The sequence below is a fragment of the Montipora foliosa genome, chromosome 7 (genome assembly GCF_036669935.1).
Source record: "Montipora foliosa isolate CH-2021 chromosome 7, ASM3666993v2, whole genome shotgun sequence".
In the NCBI taxonomy this organism is placed as follows: Eukaryota; Metazoa; Cnidaria; class Anthozoa; order Scleractinia; family Acroporidae; genus Montipora; species Montipora foliosa.
In genome coordinates, this window is record NC_090875.1 from 20,044,066 (window position 1) to 20,069,065 (window position 25,000).

General features: G+C 40.8%; 2 protein-coding genes and 2 pseudogenes across 2 annotated transcripts; 1 reads left to right on the plus strand and 3 right to left on the minus strand.

Moving 5' to 3' along the window:
• Positions 1 to 932: 932 nt before the first annotated feature.
• LOC138011248 (uncharacterized) lies at positions 933 to 6,489 on the minus strand (annotated as a pseudogene).
• Positions 6,490 to 10,613: 4,124 nt separating this feature from the next.
• Positions 10,614 to 11,624, minus strand: LOC138010012 (uncharacterized). Its single transcript, XM_068856982.1, has one exon. It carries the CDS (start codon positions 11,622 to 11,624, stop codon positions 10,614 to 10,616), a length of 1,011 nt encoding a protein of 336 aa, XP_068713083.1.
• Positions 11,625 to 16,764: 5,140 nt separating this feature from the next.
• On the plus strand, positions 16,765 to 18,181 carry LOC138010014 (histamine H2 receptor-like; annotated as a pseudogene).
• A 1,406-nt stretch (positions 18,182 to 19,587) lies between these two features.
• On the minus strand, positions 19,588 to 23,789 carry LOC138010599 (octopamine receptor beta-2R-like). The gene is made up of 2 exons (XM_068857573.1): positions 23,705 to 23,789; positions 19,588 to 21,214 (listed from the first exon to the last, which is right to left on the minus strand). Exon 2 carries the CDS (start codon positions 20,849 to 20,851, stop codon positions 19,865 to 19,867), a length of 987 nt encoding a protein of 328 aa, XP_068713674.1. The 5' UTR covers positions 20,852 to 21,214; positions 23,705 to 23,789; the 3' UTR covers positions 19,588 to 19,864.
• Positions 23,790 to 25,000: the final 1,211 nt, after the last annotated feature.

Genomic DNA, 25,000 nt, shown 5'->3' on the forward strand with positions numbered 1-25,000 from the left:
AACACCTCTACACCTTTTTTGCAGTCATAGTTCCCATAATAGCCTACCGTTTCGAATTGCACTCTATTGAAAAAGCCCGAAATCACTTGGTAACATTAAAAATCAATGTAGAATACCACAGAAAAAATATTTAACACCTCTACACCTTTTATGCAGTCATAGTTCCCATAAAAGCCTACTGTTTTGATTTTGCGCTCTATTGAAAAAGTCTGAAATCACTTAGTAATCATATAAACTAGAATAACAAAAATTATTAAAAACTAAACTACGGATATCAGATTTCCAGCATTTTCATTAGCTCGCTGGACACAAGCTATCAGTTCAGTTCATTTTAGAATCTCTGTACGGTGGCCAATTTACATTATCAACTCCGTTGATAAAACCAAATTTTTGTATAGTTCATATACTTGCTCTACCAAATATGGTCAAGGAGCGCGTCAGCATTAAAGCGAACTAAAAACATTTTGCAGCTCTGAGAAAAAAATGGCCGACAAAAGCCGTTTTGGATCGGAATTGACCGAGGCAGAAATCGATGCATGCTTTAGTCGACAATACTACTGTCAGGAACACCAAAAAAGCCTAGGCCCGGTTGTTCAAAAGCCGATTAACGTTAATCTCAGATTAAAAATTAACTACTACTAAATGCTGTTTAACGCTGAAAATCAGCAAAACTTTACATTATAAGAGGTCAATCTTGAAGAACAATAACAAGCAAAAGAAACTTTCACCAAAAAGTGGAAAACATGAAACAAAAGCTTACGCTACGCCTGGATTAAGTTAATCGGCTTTCGAACAACCGGTTCCTGGAGTTTTTTAATGAAACAATAATGCTACTCGGATTTGCTGGATATAAAGTGATTATAACCGCGCTTAGATATCTAATACTTCATTTCTAGCGCGCCCTCGTAGAATAATTGTTAAATACTCAGCACCTCTACACCTTAAATGTATATTGCCCGAAATAAGGGAAGAACATCGTTTAAAATCCGCTTCGAAATAAAGCATATTGTTACGTTTCAAATAAATTGCCGTTGAGAATAAAAACCTATCAGCTGTAATTGGCACTCGAGCCGCCTTTCTTGATGTAGCACCGTGACCAAAACACGAATACCTACATGGTTTTGTCTTAATTCTTATCTTAACCCTTTGGCTACCAGGGATTTGGCCGAAAAACACGTTTTGAAGCTAGTTGAGGGGTTTTTTGGTCACTGTCGTGCTGTTTAAGAGCTAAATCTCCCTACAAGCCCGTTCCCAGGTTGTACACTCCGCGGCCTTTTCAACCAGGTGCAAAATAAGCGCTTGCAAAGTTCGGGCATGCGCAGAAAACAACACTTTCGACTTTCACTTTTCGCTTTCTCTCCTTCCCTCTCTTTTCGCTTTCTTTGCCTCATTTTTTTTTTGAACTTGCTGGGCATTTGGTAGGCTTTATTTTGGTGGGAAGAGTTTCTGAGAAACCTTTCATCATCTTAGAATTAGGTGCTCAGAAAGGTAGGTGGGTAATGGAGCAAGCTTTTCATGGAGATTTTCAGGTCAGTGTTACATGTTTTTTTTGGCCGTTTCTCCAGTTTCCTTGACTCAATTGTGCTCATTCTGGTATAGTTTGAAAGATCTCTTCTCCCTGCACAAGTTAGTGAACAAAGCTGTTCCTGACCGTTAAAAGTGATGACGTCACAAGGGGTAGATGGGACCGTGGATAAAGGTGGACGTATTTGGCCAGATAGTAATCAAAGGGTTAAGGACGGTGCCTACTGATTCAAAGGTATTTTTGGGTGGTTTTTTGAATATTAGAGAAAAGCAGATCTCAACAAGTGTTATGAAAATCCAAAAAGAAAACTGGGGGTAATCACGCATTTCTCTAAGATAATTAATCAACACTATAAGCAAAAAACTTTAAAATACAAAGTAATGTGTGGCGTTCCTTTCCAAATTAAGGCTTAATTATCTCTGAAAAATGCATGGTCACCCCCAATTTTGTTTTTGGATACCAAGAGCACTTGCTAAGTTCTACTTTCTCCGCATAAATTTAACCCGCGCAAAAATATCCCTGTATTAGTAAGCATTACTGATAGGAAATCCGAGTATCTGGAGATGCGCAGAACGTATGCGCAATAACAATAGTAGGCACCGTCCTTAAAAGCTTAAGGATCCTCCTCTGTGTCTTACGTTGTTGTCCACAATATTACACTCATCGGGTGTGGGCTAAAGGGAAGCGCCCTTGGTTTCCTCACACTCGGATCTTGTTTCTTTCTTCAATAACCAACTTTAATTTGAACGTTGGTAATTTTATACTTCATCTAACATTTACAGAAAATTCTGAATTAACGTTCGCAAAGATGGTCGTTAGATCATGTGCATTGACCACCTGTGAAAACCGCACTTAATCTGCAAAGAAAATCAGCGAACTTCACAGGTGCTCAGAGTAAAAGAAAATACGCATTTGAGCAAGGTAAATGGTGTTCAAAACACTCGAATACGAAGGCTTTTGACAATAAAGTTAATTTAGCTAGCTAGGTTTCTAACTAATTTTGAGGTTCGAGTATTTGAATTTTGTTTTCCGTCTCAGCTTTTCTCCAGTTTCATTGTTAAAACTAATCCACATCCTTCTTCGTTTTAACCAAAGAATGCTTCTTTTGTCTTACCAGCTGCCTTCTTTATTTTGTTCCAGAATTGACTGAGGAATCCTTTTTGAGTCTCTTCAGTTTGTTTGCAAAAGAACTCACGCGTCTCCTCGTTCTCTCGGTATTCTTCCCACGGGTCGAATCCAGGCTTTCGAAGACGATTGATTTGGACTGCTTCGTCCCTTGTTTTCTGCAAAGATTTTACCCGATCTTTCCAGCCTGGTTTTGCCTGTGATTTCTCGGATTCTATGAGAAGATCCAAGTAATCCACTTGTTCTAGTGGATCCTTTTTAAGGGCAATTTCTGACAACTTCTTAAGACCACGCTGCATTTCGGCGACAAAGCTCAATACGATTTGATTGGTACGGTTGAATTCCTCTTCTACTTGTTTCATCACAGCCTCCACCTGGGTCTGGCCTTTAACCGCCGTATCGTACCTGTCCTTTATGTCGTCATATTCCTTTTCCACGGTAATATACTCTGTTTCAAAGCGATATTGGTCATTCACGTGCTTTGACCAGTGACACTTGTTTGGACATTGCGTGCAACTCTCCCTGGTTTCTTCCATGGCAGCACACTGCCTCTTGTCTTCATTTGTTGGTATTTTACAAGGATAATGGCAGGTATAGTTGCAAATTAAGCAGTTGGTAGTATACGTACCAGTGTGCAACTCTATTTGTTTCCGGCGTGGTTCTTGAACAGAAAACTTAAAGTTTCTGTTGGCATTAATGTCGGCTTTATGTTTATTGAAAGTTCTCTTTAACTGGCGCAGCTCGCTCAGTTTGTTTATTCCAAGATCAATCTTCTCACGCAGACCACAAAGTCGAACTTCCAACTGCGCTCTTTCACTCAACACCTGCTTGGTAAGTATGAGACTCTTTGGTTCCATCTGGGCCAAGCCTGCAAAAAACTTCTCGAAACTCTTGATTCCCATTTTCCAAAACATTCTGTCGAAGTTTTCGTCGCCGTCTTCTCCAGAGTTATCGACAAACAGAGCGCTGTTATTAAACTTGAAGCAGTGATTTTCATCCTCTAGGATTTCAGCTTCGAGCATTGCTGACAGGGCTTGAGGCCTTTGCCCATCAGCAAAGGTAAAAAGTACCAAGATATTCTTCCGGATATCTTTTCCGAACATGGACAGGATTCTGTCGAAAACATACTGCTGGGTTGGAGTTAGCCTCGGATTGCCAGCCTGGGCCACGAAGCAGATGGCATCAACATGATCAATGCCTGCTGAACCCTCCGCGTTGAAGAATCTACGGATCTGTTCTGTTATCGCTTTGTCACGCTCAATTCCTCTTGTGTCCCCAAAGCCAGGAGTGTCCACAACAGTGAGATTATAGGGTAATTTGAATCCTTTCACGTAGGGTAGAGTGTAACAAGCTACGAACTGGGTTTGACTGTATGCTTGATTTCCAATAGTTTCCACTCCTTGGTTACAAGAAAGCTCGTGTATCATCTTGAAACGAAAGTCTTCCTTCCACTCCACTCCCAGCAAGTGGTTGATCATAGCATTCACAGTGGTTGTCTTACCAGAGCCAGTTGCACCAACAAACATTATCACTTTCTCTGGAATGGATTGAGATAAACCAGGTGACTGCCCCTTATTCTCTTGAATGTTGATGACAAATTTTCGCAGTTGACTACCACTCTCTTCGTGCACAAGTGTAAGAGGAAGAGTGCATACTGCTGGCTTTCCATCTTCAGGTGGTTCAACAACCTCGCAGTGGGGAAGAATCTTGATCGCATCAAATTTTGTCGGAGGAACCATGGTTTGCAATGGGTCACTAAGCTCACTGGGACAGCTCTCTCCCTTGCTACCACAAATCGCACTAACTCTAAATTTATAAAGTACTCCTTCTTGAAGACTCTTGATTTTGCAAGTGAGCGATGCACCTTGTGTGTACTGCGGAACTTGCTCCATCTGTTGGGAACTGGTGCTCCACTCAATCTTGTACTTCTCAATTCCAATCCCCTTTCCAATGTTATCGGGTTCCGTGAAAGCAATGGTAATGGTGTCAGTCGTTGCGGCTACAAAGGATGGCTTGCCAGGCGGACTTGTTGGTTTAGTAGTTTCACACAAAGTGTTACTGTATTGGCTGACCACAATCTGTCCCATTGCGCATACTCGGAACAAGTATTTGATAGCGGGCTGAAGCGCAGATACGGTAGTAGTTTGCTCAGCCTCGTTACCACACGCTGAGTATTGAGTGATCCAGTCGGAGCTCGCTTCTTCATCTTTCTTGTACTGAACTTTGTACTTCTTGATCTTGTTCTGGCTGAAGTGCGGGTCATTCCATCGAAGCTTGATAGAATCATCTTGCACATTCTCTGCTTCTAGTTTCTCTGGCTTTGGTGACGACTTAAAGTCGTCATCAACTAGACCACCAGCCTCGTACAGATAGACGAAGGCTCCCAAGTTTCCTCTGAAATTGTCAGACAGACCCTCCACTGTGGCGAGAAACTTCACTTACTTGTGATCTTTATTTGCAACTTTGAGTTCTGCGAACTGTTTCAGAGTCTGATAAATTTTTTTATTAACATTTTTGTCATCAATGCCTGTCGACCCCCCTCTCTTCACCTCTGCCGGACCTTTTCCATTGAGGTATTCATCCATGCTCAAAATTTGAGGATCGTCTTTCTTGTCAATCTTAAATGTGCAGCACACAATATGCTCATTGCTTGGATCGAAAGATTCGTTTTCTATATCTTCAACGAAGGGAGTGTCTCCCAAGAAGGTGATCATACCTTGCAACTTCTTTATTTCTTTGCTTTTTACCTCAATCCAAGTATCCAGGTGAGATTTTGCGAAGGGAGAACTCTCTTTTTCTTGAAAAATATCGCCAAGAGCTGATTCTTCCGCTCTACCTCCTCTGATGCTTGGAAGCAAAAATAACAGTTTTCCCCGGAAAAAGTTGCTGTAACGCGAGATGTTGTCTTTGAAGCTTGTTAATTGCCTCTTCACTCTAGGGAACGACGAACATACGTCTTCCCTCATAAGACCGCTACACTGAGCTTCAATCCACTGCATATGTTCTTGAATCTCACATGTCTTGCTGATATAATTAGCACTGATTTCTCTCACCATTTGCTGCCCCTTGCTATCGATTTCACTTAGCGGGCGTATATATACATGGAGAGCTACTGCATTCTGACCCCTGTCCCCAATCAATGATGGCAGGCGTTTGTAGACCCTTACTGCTTCTTCGTAATTAGTTGGACTTTCTTCAGTTCTGAAGTCTCCGTACATCTTACAACGCATTGCCTTTAATTCCTTCTTCTGGTCTTCAGTTATGCCGAGAGACCCATTTTCGTCAATAGAGACACCAGGTAGGGCTCTCACCAGTGCTTCCATATTTCCATGCACCTCCTCAAGAGATTCATCTTTGGAAACTTCTTGGTCAAAGATCAAGAATATTTTTGCTCCATACAGGATTCCTACCACTACATCGGTGGCAATATCCTGGTCAAAGACCTCTGGATACTGGACTTTTCCTCGTCCTAGATGTTCCATTGTCAGCTGTTTCAACTCAGTTGTCATCTCATACTTAAGAACCACGCGAGAATGGCGACTAGACGTCTTTCTATCATCAAAGTATTTAGCTGCTCCTCGTACATCAACTAGTCCCCCCAAGAAACTCAACTTGAGGTTCCCTTCAACATCGAGAGCACTTGATTTATCGTCTATTGTGTCTTCGGTAAGGACTTCTGAATTAGTATATGGCGTGGTTATAATGTTAACCGCCTGAGACAGATGATCAGGAGACCACAGCGTTTTCCCAAGGATGAGCTTCTCTGAGCGGCGATCATAAAGCATACCAAGGTCAAATGGACGACCCAATGCCGGGATTATATGGCTCCGCCAAGACATTTTTGAAACAGTTCTTTTCGTCAAAATATCACTGGAAATATCCAATTCGGGTAATACTATCTGCAGAACGGAAAACAGACAAATACTATGAATCTTGACCTACAAGAACTCCTGGGGAACTATGTTGTTAGTAAGTTCTTCAAGGACTAGTCCCCAGGGCCCGGTTGTTCGAAAGCCGATTAACTTAATCTAGGATTAGCGTAAACTTTTGTTTCATGTTTTCAACTTTTTGGTGAAAGTTTCTTTTGCTTATTTTTGTTTTTCAAGATTTACTTTTTCTAATGCAAAGTTTTGCCAAAAGTCATGAGCGTTGAACTGCGTTTATGAGTAGAGAAATAAACTCCTTGGTTAATTTTTAATCTGGGATTAGCGTTAATCGGCTTTTGAACAACCGGGCTCAGGAGCTCTTGTAGCAGCGAGCTTCATGTGTAAATCATCTGACTGGTGTTACGAAGCTCGTAGGTTCCAGTCCTGCCCAGGACTCTGTTTTCGCCCGTTGCCAAGCAACTACAGTTGGGGAGCACTCGCCTCCAACAAATGTGATCCGGGTTCGATTGCCAGCCGGAGTAGACGTCATATGTGGGTTGAAAGATGTTAAGTTTTGAGATAATCTCAGTTATGAACGCAACTTTGGCAACTTGAACGGGATGAGTTGGTATATATGTTAACCGCCTGAGACAAGTGATCGGGAGACCACAGCGTTTTCCCAAGGATGAGTTTCTCTGAGCGGCGATCATAAAGCATACCAAGGTCAAATGGACGACCCAGTGCCGGGATTTCGTGGCTCCGCCCAGACATTTAGGAAACAGTTCTTTACACCAAAATATCACTAGAAGTACCCAATTCGGGTAATACTATCTGCAGAATGGAAAAGAGAAATTTTGTTTGAAACTTGACCAAGAAGAACCCCTGGGGAAGTAGGTCGTTTATCTACGTTCTTCAAGGACTAGCTCCCGAGGAGTTCTTGTAACTCGATGTGTAGATCACCTGACTGGTGTTACGGAGGTCGTAGGTTCCAGTCCTCCCGCTGAAGACTCTGATTTTTCAGTTGTCCTTTCGCTCGTTGCCAAGCAACTAGTCAAGGAGCAGGGATGGTACAGTGGTGAGCGCGCTCTCCTCCCACAAATGTGGTCTGGGTTCGATTCCCAGACTCCGCGTCATATGTGAGTCATATGTGAGTAGAGTTTGTTCGTTTTCTATTCTGCTCCGGGAGGTTTTTCTCTGGCTACGTCGGTATTCTCCTCTTCTATGTTTGATCTGATTTGAGGATACATTCACACGGTACCGGACGAACTTCCTTGCTGATGAAAATTTGTGCATTTAGGGATTCCGTTCACACTGAACCACGCTAAACGTACGGAAATTTTAACGTCTCGCCGTTAAAAAATTTGAACGCCAAAATCGGGGACGAATTTTTTGACGGTACGGTCGAAAATTTAACAAGCGCCCTGAGAGCACTTTCAGCGTCTAAATCTTTGCATGGCAAAGGGGTGGTTGCATGGATGCGTGGTAACTCTGCTGGAAGAAGACATCTTGGATTTCGTAACGTAGCGCTTTGCGCATGAACAGATGGTAAAAACACTGTTAAAGGTTAAACTTTAATCTGGTTCGTCAGTTCCGTGTGAACAGCGAAAATATTGCACGTTTCCGTGTGAACAAAATCTCAGGTCAAATTGTTCAACCAGTAGATAATTCGACCGGTACCGTGTGAATGTAGCCTCAGTTAAACTGATTTGATTTGTATGTTCAGTATCCTTAATTAATGCCCCAGCACTATAAGACTTGGCAGTTACATAAAGTTCATTAAAGTTCATCAATTAGTCCATCATCCTTCTCACGGGTGCATGACACCTTGAAACATCTATAGTTGCATTCAGTGCTACTTTGGTTGGAGAAATTTGAATATAGCTTAAAACGCTGCAATTCAAAGATCCAACGTTTCGACACTCCTGTACATGTCACGTGTCTTCAACAGGGGTAATTCAAAGCTAACATAAGAGACCCTTTGCATCGGCTGGCTTATTTGCTGAAAAAAGAGTAATAATAATAATGGGATAATGATAATGATAATGATAATGATAATAATAATAACAATAATTAACAATTATTCCATGAGCGCGCGTTGGATATGAGATGGTAAATAGCCAACGAGGCGCGTAGCGCCGAGTTGGCTATAACCAGTCTCATATCCAACAAGCGCGAATGGAATAATTGTTTTATTAAATTCCTTAAACTCCAAAAATTTCGAAGTACGAAATACGAGCGAAAAAAGAGAAAAATATAATATAATAATAATAATAATAATAATTTGATGTTGTGTAATACCTTGTTGTCAGACAGACGCAGGCTCATCACAAAAACATTTCTTGCCTTTTCGCGTACTTCTAAACGTCGGAATTGATCCAAACTTTCCACAAAAAAGGTTTTTTTTCTCCTTTTTGTCTTTATTCAATAATAACAATAATAATAATAATAATAATAATAATAATAATAATAATAATAATTGTTTTATTAAATTCCTTCAACTCCAAAAATTTGGAAGTACGAAATACGAGCGGAAAAAGCGAGCAAATCCGAGCGAAATCGAAAAAAACTTGATGAGAACTGATGCGATGTTGTGTAATACCTTGTTGTCAGACAGACGCAGGCTCATCACAAAAACATTTCTTGCCTTTTCGCGTACTTCTAAACGTCGGAATTGATCCAAACTTTCCACAAAAAAGGTTTTTTTTCTCCTTTTTGTCTTTATTCAAAGAGAAATTTGGCATTCCGACGAAAACATTTTTAGTTTAGCAATGCTTAACGCAATCATTTACCATATAAGGTCAAACCAAGGTATATGAGCTGATAGCCGAGATTGAGTGAACCAATCAGAGCACGCGAAATGCATTATCCGTGGTTGAGAATTTAATAATAACTATTATTCCCTTTTAACGAGATGGAAATAAGTGTCACGTAAAAGCAAGCCATCATCACCGTTAAAGGAGCTAGGGTGGCATCGATGAAAAATCCCATGGGAACGATGGTTCGGCAAATTAGTCATGCCTTTTTTCAACCATAAGCACATTCGTTATCCTCAAATGATACCTGATGATTATTTCGCCAAAAGCATTAATGATGACAGAAAGTCGGAATAGCAAATAAATTCGTTTGAACTTGTCCATCTCCAGAAACCTAATGATCTATCCTTGACTAAAACTATACGTGGCTAAATTAAAATGAAAACAAAATCATAAAAAAATATTGACTGCACTAAGAGCATACTTGAAAATGGGTCTATTTACAAATGAAGTTTAAAGCGCTCCGAATAAACCCTGGGATATATAAGTGATATATTCTGGCTGAAGGCCTTCCCAAAACTTGGAGTGTTGAATGTTTCAAATAATTTCCTACTGTTAACATTCTTAGAATCATACTTACGTCTGTCAGACAAAATCCCTGGAAGACATTGTGGTGCTTTTGTCCTGTTATAGTCTCCTCCTGCGAGAACAAAATTTTTAAAAATCACATTTCGTTTTGTGAACCAGGTAACCCTTCCCAGTGTGAAATTGAACTTGAATTACCCAGAATTAATCTGTAACAGAAGTAACACCTCTTTATTTATTATTTTCAATTTTTTTTACATGGAAGTATTTATTATTTATTTAATCATAGCAAATACAATGGCATACAAAAGATAGCATAACACTAACTAATAAATTATACACACACAGAACCAACAAAGCTTGGCCCACGACGCCTTAAATTGTTTAACACGGTTCTTTCTTGTTGTAAGACAGCGAATAATGTCAATCTTGTTACTCAAGCGCAAAAGAAAACCCTCAAAGTCCAGAGTGCCGGTGCATAAACTTGTGGCAAAAAAATGATATTTGGCTAGAATAAGGCAATAATTAAGTATTTTAATCAGAGAACGTTTAGAAATACATTTGATAATAAAAATTAACGGTAAAACTACGACGTTTCGAAGTCTCCATGACCTCATTATCAAGTAAAATGTAAAATGTTAAAATTGATGTAAAATTGTAGCTCAGAGATTATATACAAATAAAATGTGATAAACTTCATTGGAATAATGAGCGTTCATTGTTATTGGTGTTTAACGTGTCAGTTCGTGCAGTATATGTTTAAATAAATACTTTTGCACGTATTGAGTCAGACTGCGTGTTTAGCTTTGGTTTTCGTTCGCGAATGAATAACATTTCGTGAATTAGGCAGTCCATTTTCCCGCGGCATTTCTTGAGAACAGAAAACATTTCCGCTAGGTTAGTGAACGCTACGCCGTGGGCTTCTTTCAGATGCTTGCCAATGACAGAGGCTTTATGTTCTTCTATGCGTTGATGAAGATGGCGTGTGGTATAACCGATATAATCCGCATCGCACGAATCACATTTGAAAATGTAAACAACGCATTGGTGGTTAATTAAAGCGGGCTTCTCTTCTTGTATCTTGAGCTTTTCCTCGATCTTACGACTCGTGAAAACTGGTTGTAGGTCAGTTCCGATTTTCCGGCCAAGATCTTTCAGCTGATGTCTTACTGTGTCGGCCGATTTTTGGTCTTTAAATGGCAAAGTTATTCTGACAGGTTTTGGTGTAGCCGCGTCAGCTTCAGTTGGGATTTCATGACGGCTTTGGATCGTAAACCTCGTGTACCCGGCGATAGCTGAGTTGATGAGTTTCACTGGGTAATTAAGCTTGGTAAACATCCGCTTGAGATGTTGGCATTCCTTCGTAAAAGATTCTTTCGTTGATGACAGGCGGTAAGCTCGGTTCAGCATTGTATTCAGCAGAGATCTTTTGTAACGCTGATCGACATGGCTCTGGTAATGTAAGAGCAGTCCTGTATCAGTTGGTTTACGATATACGCTTGTTGTCAGGTGGCAACCGCTTTTCTCGATCATGATACCGAGGAATGGAAGCTTGTTGTTTTCAGCAATTTCCATTGTGAACTGTATAGCAGGATGGCATTCGTTCAATGTTGAAAGGAAGGCTGTTGCGGCTTGAATATTCGGCATCGTGGCTAATGTGTCGTCGACGTACCTTTTATAGAAACTTGGTAACTTGTTGTTGCGATCCAGTAGTTCTTCAATGGAGCACAGGAAAACGTTTGCCATAAGGGGTCCCAGGGGCGAGCCCATGGCCACACCGTCCACCTGCTCATAAAGTTGACCGTCGAACTGAAATACACAACAAGAATGTCATTCGGGTTGAGTGGTGTTTCGCTTATCTCTTCGGCGAAGGAGAAGATATCGCAGATAGTGTGCTGGTTTAATGAAAGGGGCTTAAGCTTCTCTTCAAGCCACTTGGCCAGGGCGAAGTTGTAGGTCCCAGTCGATGATAGTATCGGTCGCATTGATAGTTGCTGTTTGTGAGTCTTTGGAAGACCATAAAGGTGAGGAAGACGGGAACCTTTACGACAAACTGTGTCAGCAATCGGCTTTGGCAAGATTTTTCTGACGACGGACTCGAGCTGTTTTTCTTTTTGTAGTAAGGGATGGTAGTGTTTAGGAGGCCGGCCGCGTGTTTTTGGTCTTTCTGTGTTGATGGGGGTGAACTTCGTTGTGTCTTTGATGGAAGCATCATTTAGTAGGCGGATGTACTCTGTCTTGTCCATTACTACTACGCCAGATCCTTTGTCGGGTTTTGTAATGACAATGTCTTCCCTTCGTCTAAGCTGATTTATGGCTTGTTGCAGTGCTTTGGGTGGTCTTGGGCCTCTCCTTTCAATATAATTCAGGGCAATCGAGCGAAGAGTCGCGGCGGCTAATTCTTTTAATTCTTTTAATTTTAATTCTTTTAATTCTTTTAATTAATTCTCTTAACTAAGTATTTCTTGATTTTTCGTGCCAACCATACAAAATAACGCTTTCCAATAAAACGAGCTCTTGATTAAGTTTTTTATGCCACCAAACAGAAAAACAATTCCAGAATGATAAGGCTACATTATATTTTGTCAACATGTGGTTTAGCGATTGGCTATCAAGGTTACGTAAGTACAAATATCATTATTTGTCATACTCGCACGAAATAATCTGGATTGCGTAGGTAGAATATTATGAGGAATTTTAATCTGAAAACATAATTATTTTTGGTTCTTTCAAGATGTTGAAAGGGAGCATGTGAACATTACGAAGGTTGACCTCAACAAAGCCATCATACAAAATTCTATTCTCAGCCGGGGTACAGCAAACTGGCTCATGCAACGGCGTGGAGTATGCAGTCTTGGTAGAAAACTGTGAGGGCGCAGTTTGCGGTAACCTTAGATTTGTTTACATCAAGAAGGTCATCTTTCCACGCAGTAGGCAAAGCTGTTAAAGGCCACAGTCATATTTCGCTTTTAGCTCTGTTATCGACAGAAAGCGGTTGTTTTTGTTGAGAATGTCATTGATTGTCATTCCTTTTTCATACCAAGAGCTAATAAAAATTGATTTGCGATCTAAAACAATATTTCGGCCATTTTAAATTATGCGATTTTCAACGGGCTTCGGATTGCTGAAAGCCAGTGTTCATTCAAAGCACCCAATCCGAATAGCGCTGATGTACAATTATTTAAGTCTAACACCCATTTTAAGCCGGTTAGCCTTCAATTTTGGTGATGGGTATCTATTTAAATATTATAAAAACTCGCCTTTGCTCAAAAGCTTGGTTCGATAGGCCAGTGGTTATCAATGATGCAAATGTCGCTTACGGTCTAGGATCAACAGTCTCGACTGTCATCTTCTTTAAAAATCTTGGAACTTAATAATGTGCTTTTTCAAATCAAATTGACGGGAAAGAGAATTAATTTCATGTAATTGAAGTGAAACAGGAAATGTCCTTCTCTTCGAACCTAAATAACGCTCACGTTATGATATGCTCTTTTTGTAAGTGTCGGGCGAGCGGCGATTCCTCGAGAGGATTGGGGCGGGGAAAAAAAAAGGCTTTCCCGCCCCAATCCTCTCGCGGCTTCGCTACTCGCACAACACTTACAAAAGAACCTGCTCGAAGGTAACATGTTCTCTACGTCTGAAATGACGATTATGGACAATTTCTAATTTTTTTCTGGATTGACTGTTAAAGTCAATTTAGATTACTCTGTACCAGGACTTGTGGTAGCAGATGAAAAGGAAAAAAAAAGTAAGAGTTGCATTCCTGCACAAGATTCTAACCCGGAGCACCCACTTTCAACAAACTGTTTTTATCAACTTTCCACTACACATCAACTGGCTTATAATTGTACCGATTGTTTAAGAACACTAATTAGTATACATAAAATTATTGCTGAATAGTGGCTAAGTCAAGAGCTTGATTTTAAAATAGTTAGCTTTCTCTAGAGGTTTGGTTACCGACATTTTCTCCTGTTTAAACTTGTTTCTTAGCGGGTGATAATACACGTTTACAGCGGCATTCGGAAGGAAAAGAAATATTGAGATATTAAAGAAAAATAATGTTCTGGGAATAGCGATGTGGTAGTCGAGTGGTTAAGTGAGAAGGTTATTAATTGAACATTCCCAGGTTCGAGTCCCGCGAGTTCAGGCATTGGGGCTCGGATTTTAAAAATACATATTCATTTCCCATAATCCCTGTCAAGCGCTAAGCGTCCAAATTTGACGATAAAAGTCAATTTAGAGAAAATTAGTCGATAATCTTCATTTCAGAGGAAGAGGATGGTTGTACATGTTCATTGCCGTGACTCACTTAAAATCTTCTGTTCCCACGGCCTGCTCCCGTCTGACCTTGTAGCTCAGTCTGTAGAGTAGCTGTGATCTAACCCGAAGGTCGTGGGTTCAATTCTCTATCTTCGAATTCCCCATAATACACTTTGTTTGCCACCCAAATTTTGCATTAACTATTGTTTTTAAATGCTCTTGGGAATATGCAGTTGTCCCCAAGAGCATTTGAAAACAATAGTTTATGCAAAATTTGGGGGGCAAACAAAGTGTATTATGGGGAATTCGAAAATAGAGAATTCCCATCCTGGTCAGAGTTTTTCTCTGTCCTTGTGCGGGCCCATTTCCATTAGTAGCGCTAACGGTCACATGGTTCATATGGGGTACAAAACTAGCACTTCACATTACACTCTAATCAGTTAAGTCTGTTGAAATATAAAGTGCTACACGGCCAACGTTTGTAAAAACGTAACCCTTCCTTGTATTGTGATATAGACCTCCCTGCTTTTATGTTAATGATGTTATTCCCATGCTAATTAGTAGGAATTTACTGAAAAGCATTGAGGTTTCTATCAGAACAAGGTCAACACTACCCTAACTTTCATTCATAGGCCAGGTAACTCAGCACACAACTCTAAAAGAGTCTATTATCCTTTTTCGTTTTAAATTTTGGGCGGCTTGTCATCGCAAATGAAATTAAAAATGATTTTGTTAATCTTTTCTACAAAGAGTTTCGGCACCGTCAATATGGGACTACAGTAAATCGGCTAAGACAAACCCAGCGTTTTTGACAATATTAATTTTCCCGATTGAAGTGAGTTTTCTTCTTCTCTTCCAATTGTTGAGGATTTTTTCCAAACAGCGCACATTTTCATCAAAATTGAGCGAAATAGCAGCGCTCTTGGTCGCAAGAAAAATGGACGCTGAGCGCGTGAATTGGATCCTGCGGCCATCTAAAATCGAAAGGTTTGTCCTTGGAGTCTCCAAGAAACCAACCACAAAGCTTCGTTTTGCTTGTACTTACATCAAGGCCGCTTACGTTCTTGAGTTTTTCCAAAAGCTCTATAAGTTTTACAACTGAATCAAGAAAAACCGTAGTATTGTCAGCATATTGAGTTATTTTGATTTCTTCATGGCCTACTGTAATTAAAATTAATTAATGCCTTTACAAGAATTAACACCTCTTTAGCTTTCGCGTGCGTTGCAAAGCGTTTCCACCGGGAGAGAAGCGAAATCATTTTACTGGCCGTGCAAAAATAGGGCGAGCCCAAAAAATATTGGATGGTGGAGGGGAGAAGAGGAGAAGAGACGGAAACGATTGCGGACAAACCCCTCGATTTGGAAAACTCCGTTCGCCCACGAACGGGGTCTCTGATTGGCGCGGTTCGGAGTTTTGATTGACACCTCTCAGTCCCCCATGTCTAAATAATATATTCCCCTTAGCAAGCGAATGAATCAGAGAAAGTAATTCGCTTTCGGTGGACTTAGTTTTTCTTTTCGGTCGCTGAAATCGCTCACTACGCAGGCTAAATGGAGGATAGATCTTTTCAAGAAATGTTACATAGAGCTGCTAGCTTAGGCTCGATTTTCCGCCGCTAACTCGATTTCGGGTATTCTCCCTGAGAAGAGAAGGCTGGACGCGTGAGCGATAGATTGTGTCTGTGACGTAAATTAAAAATATAATTTATGCAAAGTTAATAGTTGCGAGAAAATCCTGGGTAAAAAATAAACATATGAATGCGAATAACAAAACAGAAAATGCGGGATAACAAAATAGAAAATCATAAATATTCTTGTTTTTCGGCCATTTTAACTTGATCAAATGCGAGATAGCAAAATAGATCTCGCATGTCCCTTACAGGCTTCCGTATGGCTCACCTCACGCGTCCAGCCGTGATTTCAGGAGTGAGCGCTGGCTCATTTCCCGAAACAGCGGCTGGTAATCGAGACTACAAGTGTAGCGTAGCTGTTCGCTCCGTTGTTGGTGCCTTGGAGAAGAACAAATTTCGAGTTATTAATAAGCAGCTCGTCCAAGGGGAGGGGGCGGGGGGAGGGAATTTGCTCGCTGTTCTTTCCACTGGTTTCGGGAAAAGCCTCATTTCTTACGAAAAACAATGTTTGCGTATTATTAGTCCTGTCAAAAGTATTGCGAACGATCAAATCAAGGAAACCGTCATTAGGGATTTCGGCTGATTACATGGAGAATTTCAGCCCGGGCTGAGATTTCATCCTGGGTTTTGCAAGAAATCCTCTTAAAATTAAAGTGGCGATTACATGGAGAAGGTTTCATCCCGGGCTGAAAATCTTAGCCCGGTTTCGGAAACCGGGCTAGGATTTTCAGCGTTTTGCGACCTGAATTTGAGCATGTAATCGCAACAACATTCCGTCACCAGAGTCTGTTGCTATGGAATGGAGTGTCGTCATAGTCGTCTTATATTACGTATATCACGTGCTATTCCCCAATTTACTCTCCTCCAAAGAAGTGGACATTTTGGCTTGGTTGTCGTGGTTAACTGCAGTTTCTTCTCCTTGAAATAAGACTCAGGCCAGGCATTCATCCCACACAGCAGGAAATATCGTTGGCCAACAAAAAGGCGATAAAAGAAAGGATATAAAACAAAACTGCACAATGCCATTGAACAGTACCCTGAGTACCACACGTGCACCTCAAAATTTCTCTGTTGGCTTTCGAGCGTGCGCAGCTACTTTTTCCGTCATGATGATCCTGGTCACTATATGCGGCAATTGTCTCGTCATCGCAGCGTTTCTGCTTCAAACACGCATGCGCACGGTTACCAACTCCTTCTTGGTGTCGCTGGCATGCACCGATCTGTGTGTGGCACTTTTCTCGATGCCTGTGGGGCTTGCATACCTCCTTACTTGACCCATGTGGATTCTTGGAGACACCCTGCGACATGCTTGGACCATGGTGGATATTCTTGTGGGAACGGCTTCAATTATGAATCTAATGGTGATTAGCTTTGATCGTGCTGTCAGCATAAGACATCCTTTGCGGTATGCAGAGTGGATGACACCAAGAACAGTGACCGCGATTATTGCTTGCGTTTGGATTTATTCCGTAGGCGCGGCCATTACAAGTCACCGTCTCTTTACAAAACGCATCTTCAATCTAGTTGCAACCATCTTATGTTTTTGTGCTCCACTGCTTTTCATAATCTCGCACATTTCCTTTCGTTCAAAGTAGCCCTACGTCAAGTGAAACAAATACGTGCCACAACGCCTGCGCAGTACCTTAGGGGTCAGAACAATTTCATGAAGGAGTACAAAGCAGCCAAGACGCTTTCAGTTGTCTTAGGAGCTTTTGTGATATGTTGGTTGCCGTTTGGTACACTTAATGTAAAGATAGTTTCTGAAAGAAGACCACTGACTATGGAATGCCGTTTGTATCAAAAATACTTCTTGTCATATATAAAACTTATCAATAAATACCGGGTATAAAACTCATTGCTCTTTAAATAAAACATTTTAGCTTATACACAACACTTGCTAAAAAACATAAAACTTGTCACGCCGTATATAAAACTTGTTTGAAAATATAAAACTTGTCACGCCATACATAAAATATAACCTGTCAGGCAATACGCCTATTGGAACCCAGTACCGCGCCAAAGGGCGAGAACGAGGCGATGAACTTGAGTTATTCCTGATTAGCAAGATAACCTCTCATAGAGACCTCGATGAGAGACTGTCAAGTTTTGCTGATGGTCTTAGAGACCAAAACATAGTGGAAAGACAGAGAGGTAATCAAAAGGACATAAATGAGTCACTGTCTCGATTATTAGAGCAAAGTGAGGGAATCACCGTCGTCATTTCAACAGCTCTGCGTCACTGATGTCCTTATTGCCAGCAGCCTGGAACGATTTGCTACAAGTAGAACAATGAAGCTGGGCCTCAGAGATCTTGATTTGATCTATGCTATATGGAAGCAAAAGACCACTAGACCTCAACCTAAGCTCATTGAATATCGTAGTATGAAGGGCTTCGAAACTGATCGTTTCCTAGCTGATCTTGGTAAAATCCCCTAGCATACTGCATATATCTTTGATGACATTGATGATATTTGTGAACACTGCTACCAGCTGTTCTCGACTCCCGGATCGAGTGGTCCGGGTTCGGGTCCTGCTTGGCTGGGGACATTGTGTTGTGTTCTTGGGAAAGACACTTTACTATCACGGTGCCTCTTTCCACCCAGGTGTATAAATGGGTGCCGGCGAAATGCTGGGGGTAACCCTTCGATGGACTAGCATCCCATCCAGGGGGAAGTAGAAATACTCCTAGTTGCTTCATTTTAATAAAACCGGAGATAAGTGCCGGCCTGATGGGCCTTCTGGCTCGTAAGCAGAGACTTTACTTTACTTTTTACTTCAGTGTCAAGGATTAAAGTCAGAACTTGGGACAGCTTTCTCGGCCGATATTTTCAGTTCGAAATTCATCAGAAGAAGCTTATATCAGTTGGAAATCATCATCCAAGAGTATGGTCATTATGACATATAAGTGGAAATTTAAAATGGGTAGAATTGACTTGGAATCAACGATCATGAACACTGGATCAAAACACTTACATGAAAGCGAGTATTGGAGTATTTGATTCCGATAGCGCGGGACATCTTTTCTCCCCAAAACAAATGTACAAGAGAGTACGCAGTGATCACAGATCATGTACAGCAAGGGATTCGCGCGTGCATCCACCAAGTACTTTACACCAGACGCCCATTGCGTGAAAAAGCACAGATCCGTAGCTCTCAAGGATACCAAGATAAGGCCGGTTCATCTTTTTTACAAGACTTTGTCTTGCATTTTTGTGGTGCGCGCAATACCTCCTCGTTCCCAGGGTCTCTCTTCTCTACCTCCTTTGTCGTTGTCAACGACAACGACAAAGAGACCCTGGGAACGAGATTGGACAACGACAAAGGAACGAGGTTGTGCGCAATACGGAGAAACGAGAAGCGCTAAATAAGAGAATAATTAGATTTATAGTTCCCTGTGTAAGTGTAACTTGCAAATGTACAACACCGTCCTCAAGATGACCACTAATGCTCAATTGGATTCAGTGATCGCGTTAGAAATAGAGGATAATACATGGCCTCACGGGGATACGAATTTTATCTTCGAGTACTGAAAGAAGATAAAATTCGTATCCCCAAGCGGACATGTAATGTTCTGTTATATTATATAGATATTGATGAAATGTCCAGATTTAAAACAACTTGTTTTATTCATTTTCGAAAGATGAAAAAGTGGTCACCAACCGGTAAAACACGCATGTTGTGTAACATGAAACGAGATATGAAAGTTATGAAAAGCAAATCATGATGATGTAAAATTTTGCAATAAAAATGTAAATGTAGTAGAGAAGAATTATATTGAAGCACAAAAGTATCTCACAATGAAGACGAAGCTCGCGTTTTATTGGCTAATCGTGTTCGTTACCAGGACGACACCTATATTCTCACATTTGAAAGTTCACTGCGGCGGTGAAGAAATCCTGGTATTTAATCAGTATCTATATAACAAAACAGGGTTTGTGCATGGCGCTGGGAAACGCTGGAATAGATAAGGGATAAAAACAAAACATTTTTCGTGCATTAGAATTCTCTTTATTTTGATTTTTCGAAAAACGCAAATTTCAATCTGACCTTTGCCTTTTGCCGTAAACGCGTTGCTAAATCTCTCTAGCGAAGGTTTCCGATCGCGTCAATGTTGAGTCTCTAAACGTTAGTGCATCCCTGCTGACTCTTATCTTTTTCCATTCGATTGCAATGAGTCAATTGACCAGAACGATCGCCATTTCCACGGCTTGCTGAGGCATTTGAAAACGACAGCAGCTTTAGATCCGTGAACAGCTTCTTGAATGCGAATCTAAAGTCTTTATTCATGAGACCATATATTAACGGGTTTAACATCGAATTTCCGTAATGCATCCACTTCGCAACGGAAACAGCGAGAGGCGGAGGAGGGCAGCGACAGATGTAATAACGAAGATGAAGCGCAAAGATTGGAGACCAGCACACAATAAACGCTCCTATAACCACGCCCAGTGTCTTGGCTGCCTTCAACTCCACCTTCAACGAAAAGCGCCTGGATTGACCATTAATGTTCAAGTCGATTTGTTTGGCTTGGTAACGAGCTGCCTTAAAAATACTCATGTACGCAAAGAGGATGATGATAACTGGAATGGCGTAATTCAGTAACACTATTACCAACGTATATATATCCAAATGCCAGAACGCGGGCCCAAGGCAGGCGATGACGATGGAAGATACCCATATGGCGCTGATAATCACAATTGCTCGCTTTGATGTCATTCGAACGGGGTAGTAAAGAGGTCCAGTTATGCAAAGGTATCGGTCAATACTTACACAGGTCAAGTGCCATATTGACGCCACACTCACCATTATGTCCGTACAAGTCCATAACATTTGTAAAAGGGGTTTGCGCTGGAATAATTGCAGACCAGATATTATATACGCCACCCAAACTGGCATCGAAACCACTGCAACCAGAATATCGGTGACAGCTAAGGACACAACGAAATAATTTGTGACGCGACGCAATCTGCTAAAGCATTTGAATGCAAGTATAACAAGGATGTTACCAACCACAGCAAACACCATTATAAGTACCACAAATACACAGGAAAGAGTAATATGAGCACCGTCAAACTTATCAGGCCTGTTGGAGCTTGCGTTCGCCATTGCAGCCAAAAGGTGTGTTGATTACAGGCGATGACCTAACTGAAATTGAAAGATTACGCGCGTACTTTGATCTTGTACTTCTCCTGCCTTAGAGATTCCCTGCGTTCTGTTGTTGACAGCTCGTCTGGTTATAAAAATTCTCCCAATTTAATTGATTTTCCTGTTGATATTCTAAGTTGTATTCAGTTGCGACTGGCGAGATTTATTGTTCTTCTAAGGAACAAAGACACTAACAGCGAACAAAAGCCTCGAATAGTCTTCAGTTTAAGCACCACACAAAATATACAATCCCGTATTTGTTGAATTGTTGATGCCTCACTCGAGACTGACGTCCATCCGTCAACACTTTGCCATTTTGTTCAGCTGAAAGAAAAAACGAAGTATTGTGTGGCATTTTTGCTAAATTTCATTTGTCTCTATAGAGTGACATAAATGCAAACTTTGCAATTGTAAAATCTCTCCATGAGAGTTGACTGCCATGCTTTTCAGTCCGGTTGATTTTGGACCTTTGGCTCCGCGTTGGATTTTAATTTGCTGTATTTACAAAAACAAGCAAAGAAACAAATTATTATACGATACAGAGGCTTTAAAATTACAGTTTCTACCACACATCTTGTTAGACAACAACATTCTTTCGGATTTCAGCTACTCTGGCATTTCATTAGAAGCACGTTTGTTCACAGCATTTGGAACATCTTATAGGAGGTTTTCACGTGACGTCATCTCAGCCATTTTGGTGGACGAAAACAAAAGATCTCTCATTAGCTTATTTTGTTTGTCCACCAGAAGTCGTACATTTCTCTGTTGTCATTGGTGGCTCTAGAGGTTAGTTGAAAACGTCCTATTAGCGGTTAGATGCCGCATGCAATTTGTCTTACCAAATATTTAAAAATCTTATCGTCGAGGAAACTTCTTACAAAAAGCGTATCTGTTTTCTAATATTGGTCAATATTATCGTTATTTTTCTTGTCAAATGTTTGAAGCTTCTCTTACCCAAGGTTCATTTCCGCTATGGAAGACCAAACATTTTCTTGGTCAATTTATGACAGCCGATGACATGCATGATAGGTCAAGTGGGCGGTTTTTTAAATGCAAGACTTGCAGGGGTTTTTAAGCGTTTCCTTTTTGTCTCGCCTCATTTTTCCCGCGGCCAAACATTATTCCCCCACGGAAACTCTCTTAAGCTTTCAAAGGTCGTCTTTAGCACGTGCGTATGTACGCATAACTTACGAAAAAATAAAAGGAAAATCCCCTTGAGAACATCACGTGGTGTGAAATGGAAAAACAAAGCGTACAAGCTAAAGAGGTCAATTGCCCGAAACGGAAATTACTATATTACTCTTTGATTGTCCAGCCAAATTTTAAATAAGGATTGTTTCCAGTTTCTCTTGGGACTTGCTATGTTCCCGAGAGGAAACAAAAACAATGCTTATTCAAAATTTAGGTGGACAAACAGAGTATTATGGTATTTTCCCTTTCGGGAAATTGGGCAACAAGCGTTATGAGAAGGACATGACCTGAAAGCGTTTAATTTGCAACTGTCTTCTTTGGAGCAAAGCTGGAGATTTTATGCCCAAATATGGACTTCATATTTCAAGTTGCAAATCAGGTGATCCGGAATTTCTAGGAAAGATGTAAATGCATGCCCTCCTTAAAACCCCAACATTGCTATTGAACTCAATCCGACATCACTTAAATTCTATTCGACCGATATTTAAATGATCAACCTAATAAATAAATTTTGTTGTCACTCATACAGTCCACATCTCCCTTTGTTGACTTTAATTTGAAGCGGCAGTCCATTTACGATTCAGCCCTCCGGTCTTCACCGAACACACTTAAATTCTCCATGGAACGGTGTTGCATCAGATTCCCTGTTCTACGACAACTGGTGGCTCCGCGACCTAATTCATTGACAAATGTATAAAACTGCTGTCTGGCTTTTTCGCGTTCTTCACAGTTATATTACTTCTCCAATCCGGGGCGATTTTAGGCTTTCAAGATCTTTCCCACGCCGCAGTGGATCTGACAGCACATTCCGTTTTCAGTACTTTAGCTTTGGTTGAAATCTCAAAATTCACGTCATTAACTGTTCCCAGTGCAAAAAGGCTATTTAAGTTATCTGATGCTTTTCCGTTGTAATCAAGTGATCCGCAATTTTTTCGGAAAAAGTCGAGTCGAAAAGCCGCTATTTGCTTCAAACTTGATAGCTTAAGACATTCAGCGACTTTTACGCGGAAATCATCAATGCAATAATAAAACTTTTGAGCCATCCTAATAATACTCTAGTTCACCTGTATAGTTGTCCTTCATAGCGATTCACAGCCACGAAAATTGCAGTAGTTCACGCTTCCGGTTTTCACGGAATGGACTAATGACAACACAACTTACGCACTTTACGCGTACTTATTACTAAAACACAGGTATAATCAGGACGATTACTGGCGTATTGATCCTAGCCTTTCCCGATCGTTCTTCTCACCAGTCATGCATCAATGATCAATTTGCGAAAGAGAAGCCCTGACAGATCTGAAACCGAAACTGATAGCTTACTATCCGTTCAGTTCGGGCAGATACACTGAAATATTTCGTCTATTTTTCGCTCTATTTCCGATAAGCAGAATAAGGTAGTACTCTTCATAAAGTGCACTTCTACAAGTCAACGATGCAGCTAAGAAACGAATCACTTCTTTTGTGAATTGATGGGTTGCAAAAAAGAGAAAATAACCGTCTGATTCTGTGACAACAAGGTGAAAACTGTTGTGTCATTAGGTTCTTGCATATATCGCAAGAAATCACTGTAATGATAATGAGTACCAAGTCTAAACCTTTTCTGGTTACAAAGAATTTTACCTTCAGGTGTTATTTCTTTCTGATATTAAAGGAGAAGAGCTGCCTTCCTGAATCTCTTCCTCGGCACCGTTGACCAAGGGTGTGAATGATAACTGGTTTACACCGGTTGATATGTGGGAAATTAAATGGGTCATTCAAACCGGTGGTAACTGGTTTTGACCGGTTTATTTGTGAACAAAACTTGGCCATTGATCAAAAGAGAAAGCGTGGAATGCGAAACCGAGAAATGTTTAAAATAGGGCATCTTTGAAACGACGAATCTTTAAAAAAAAGGAGGAATATTTAAGGCCAGCAATATTACAAAGAAGGGTCAGAATTTTGTACCTTTCGAGGCATCAATAGCGAGCTTCAGCTGCAGATACGAGAACGCCGATTACGAGTACGAGTTTTCTGTACTCCGGGGCATGCATGCGCATTACGTTTAATGAGGGAAAATCGTCCAAATGCCCTTGCTCAGAATTGAAAACTTGTAGTGGCAGTCATCCTCGTACCCCAATCTGAAGGTCGCTAATAAGGTGCGCTCTGTCGTTTACTTTTTTATTGATGTAAGCGTTGCAACTGATGAGCATGCACTAGACCACACTTCTTCGACACCAGTTATCAAGGCTGTGAAAGATAACTGCCTTACGGAACATACGGAAAACTGAACTAAACTCATCTGGAATTTCTCGGTTACAGCAGTGGTTGCCCAAAGGTTATTTTACGTGAACCGGAATTTCTTGAAAAAATGCGATTGCGTCACTTGATACCCAACACTGCCATTGACTTCAATGCCATATCACCTTCTTTACCGAACACTCGAACGGTTCTCCAAGAGAGCACACCTTGCGTTGTAGTTTTATTAGGGAGCTTAAGCAACGACAACGGCGACGGCAACAAGAACGTCATCTCAAAATATAAATTTGCGTTATTTTAATCGCTTCGTGACTATTTCAACGTTTTTAATATGACAAGGGTGTGGTATTTCCTCAAAGATGACACCAGTCGGAACGGCACTCAATTTTAGGAGAGAAAATGAAAATTTATCCTCAAGTGCTGACGTTCTTCATAAAACCAAAAACTTGGCTATTTCACGTTGTTGTTTTGCTGACGACGGCAACGAAATGGACAAAAGTGAAAAACGCACGTGCAGGGCGTGCAAAGCTATTGTTTTTAACCACTAAATATGCAAATTCGTGACGTTCTCGTTGCCGTCGCCGTTGTCGTTGCTTAAGCTCCCTATTATTTCAATCCAAACTTGTGGTCAGGAACTCATTACCTGGAGTCTTCATCTTCCATATTAACCCTGAGCCAACC

What these genes read in the sequence shown, in the direction of transcription:
- LOC138010599 (XM_068857573.1), bottom strand. Translation starts at nt 20,851, where the DNA reads ATGGCGAACGCAAGCTCCAACAGGCCTGATAAGTTTGACGGTGCTCAT.
- LOC138010012 (XM_068856982.1), bottom strand. Translation starts at nt 11,624, where the DNA reads ATGGGCTCGCCCCTGGGACCCCTTATGGCAAACGTTTTCCTGTGCTCC.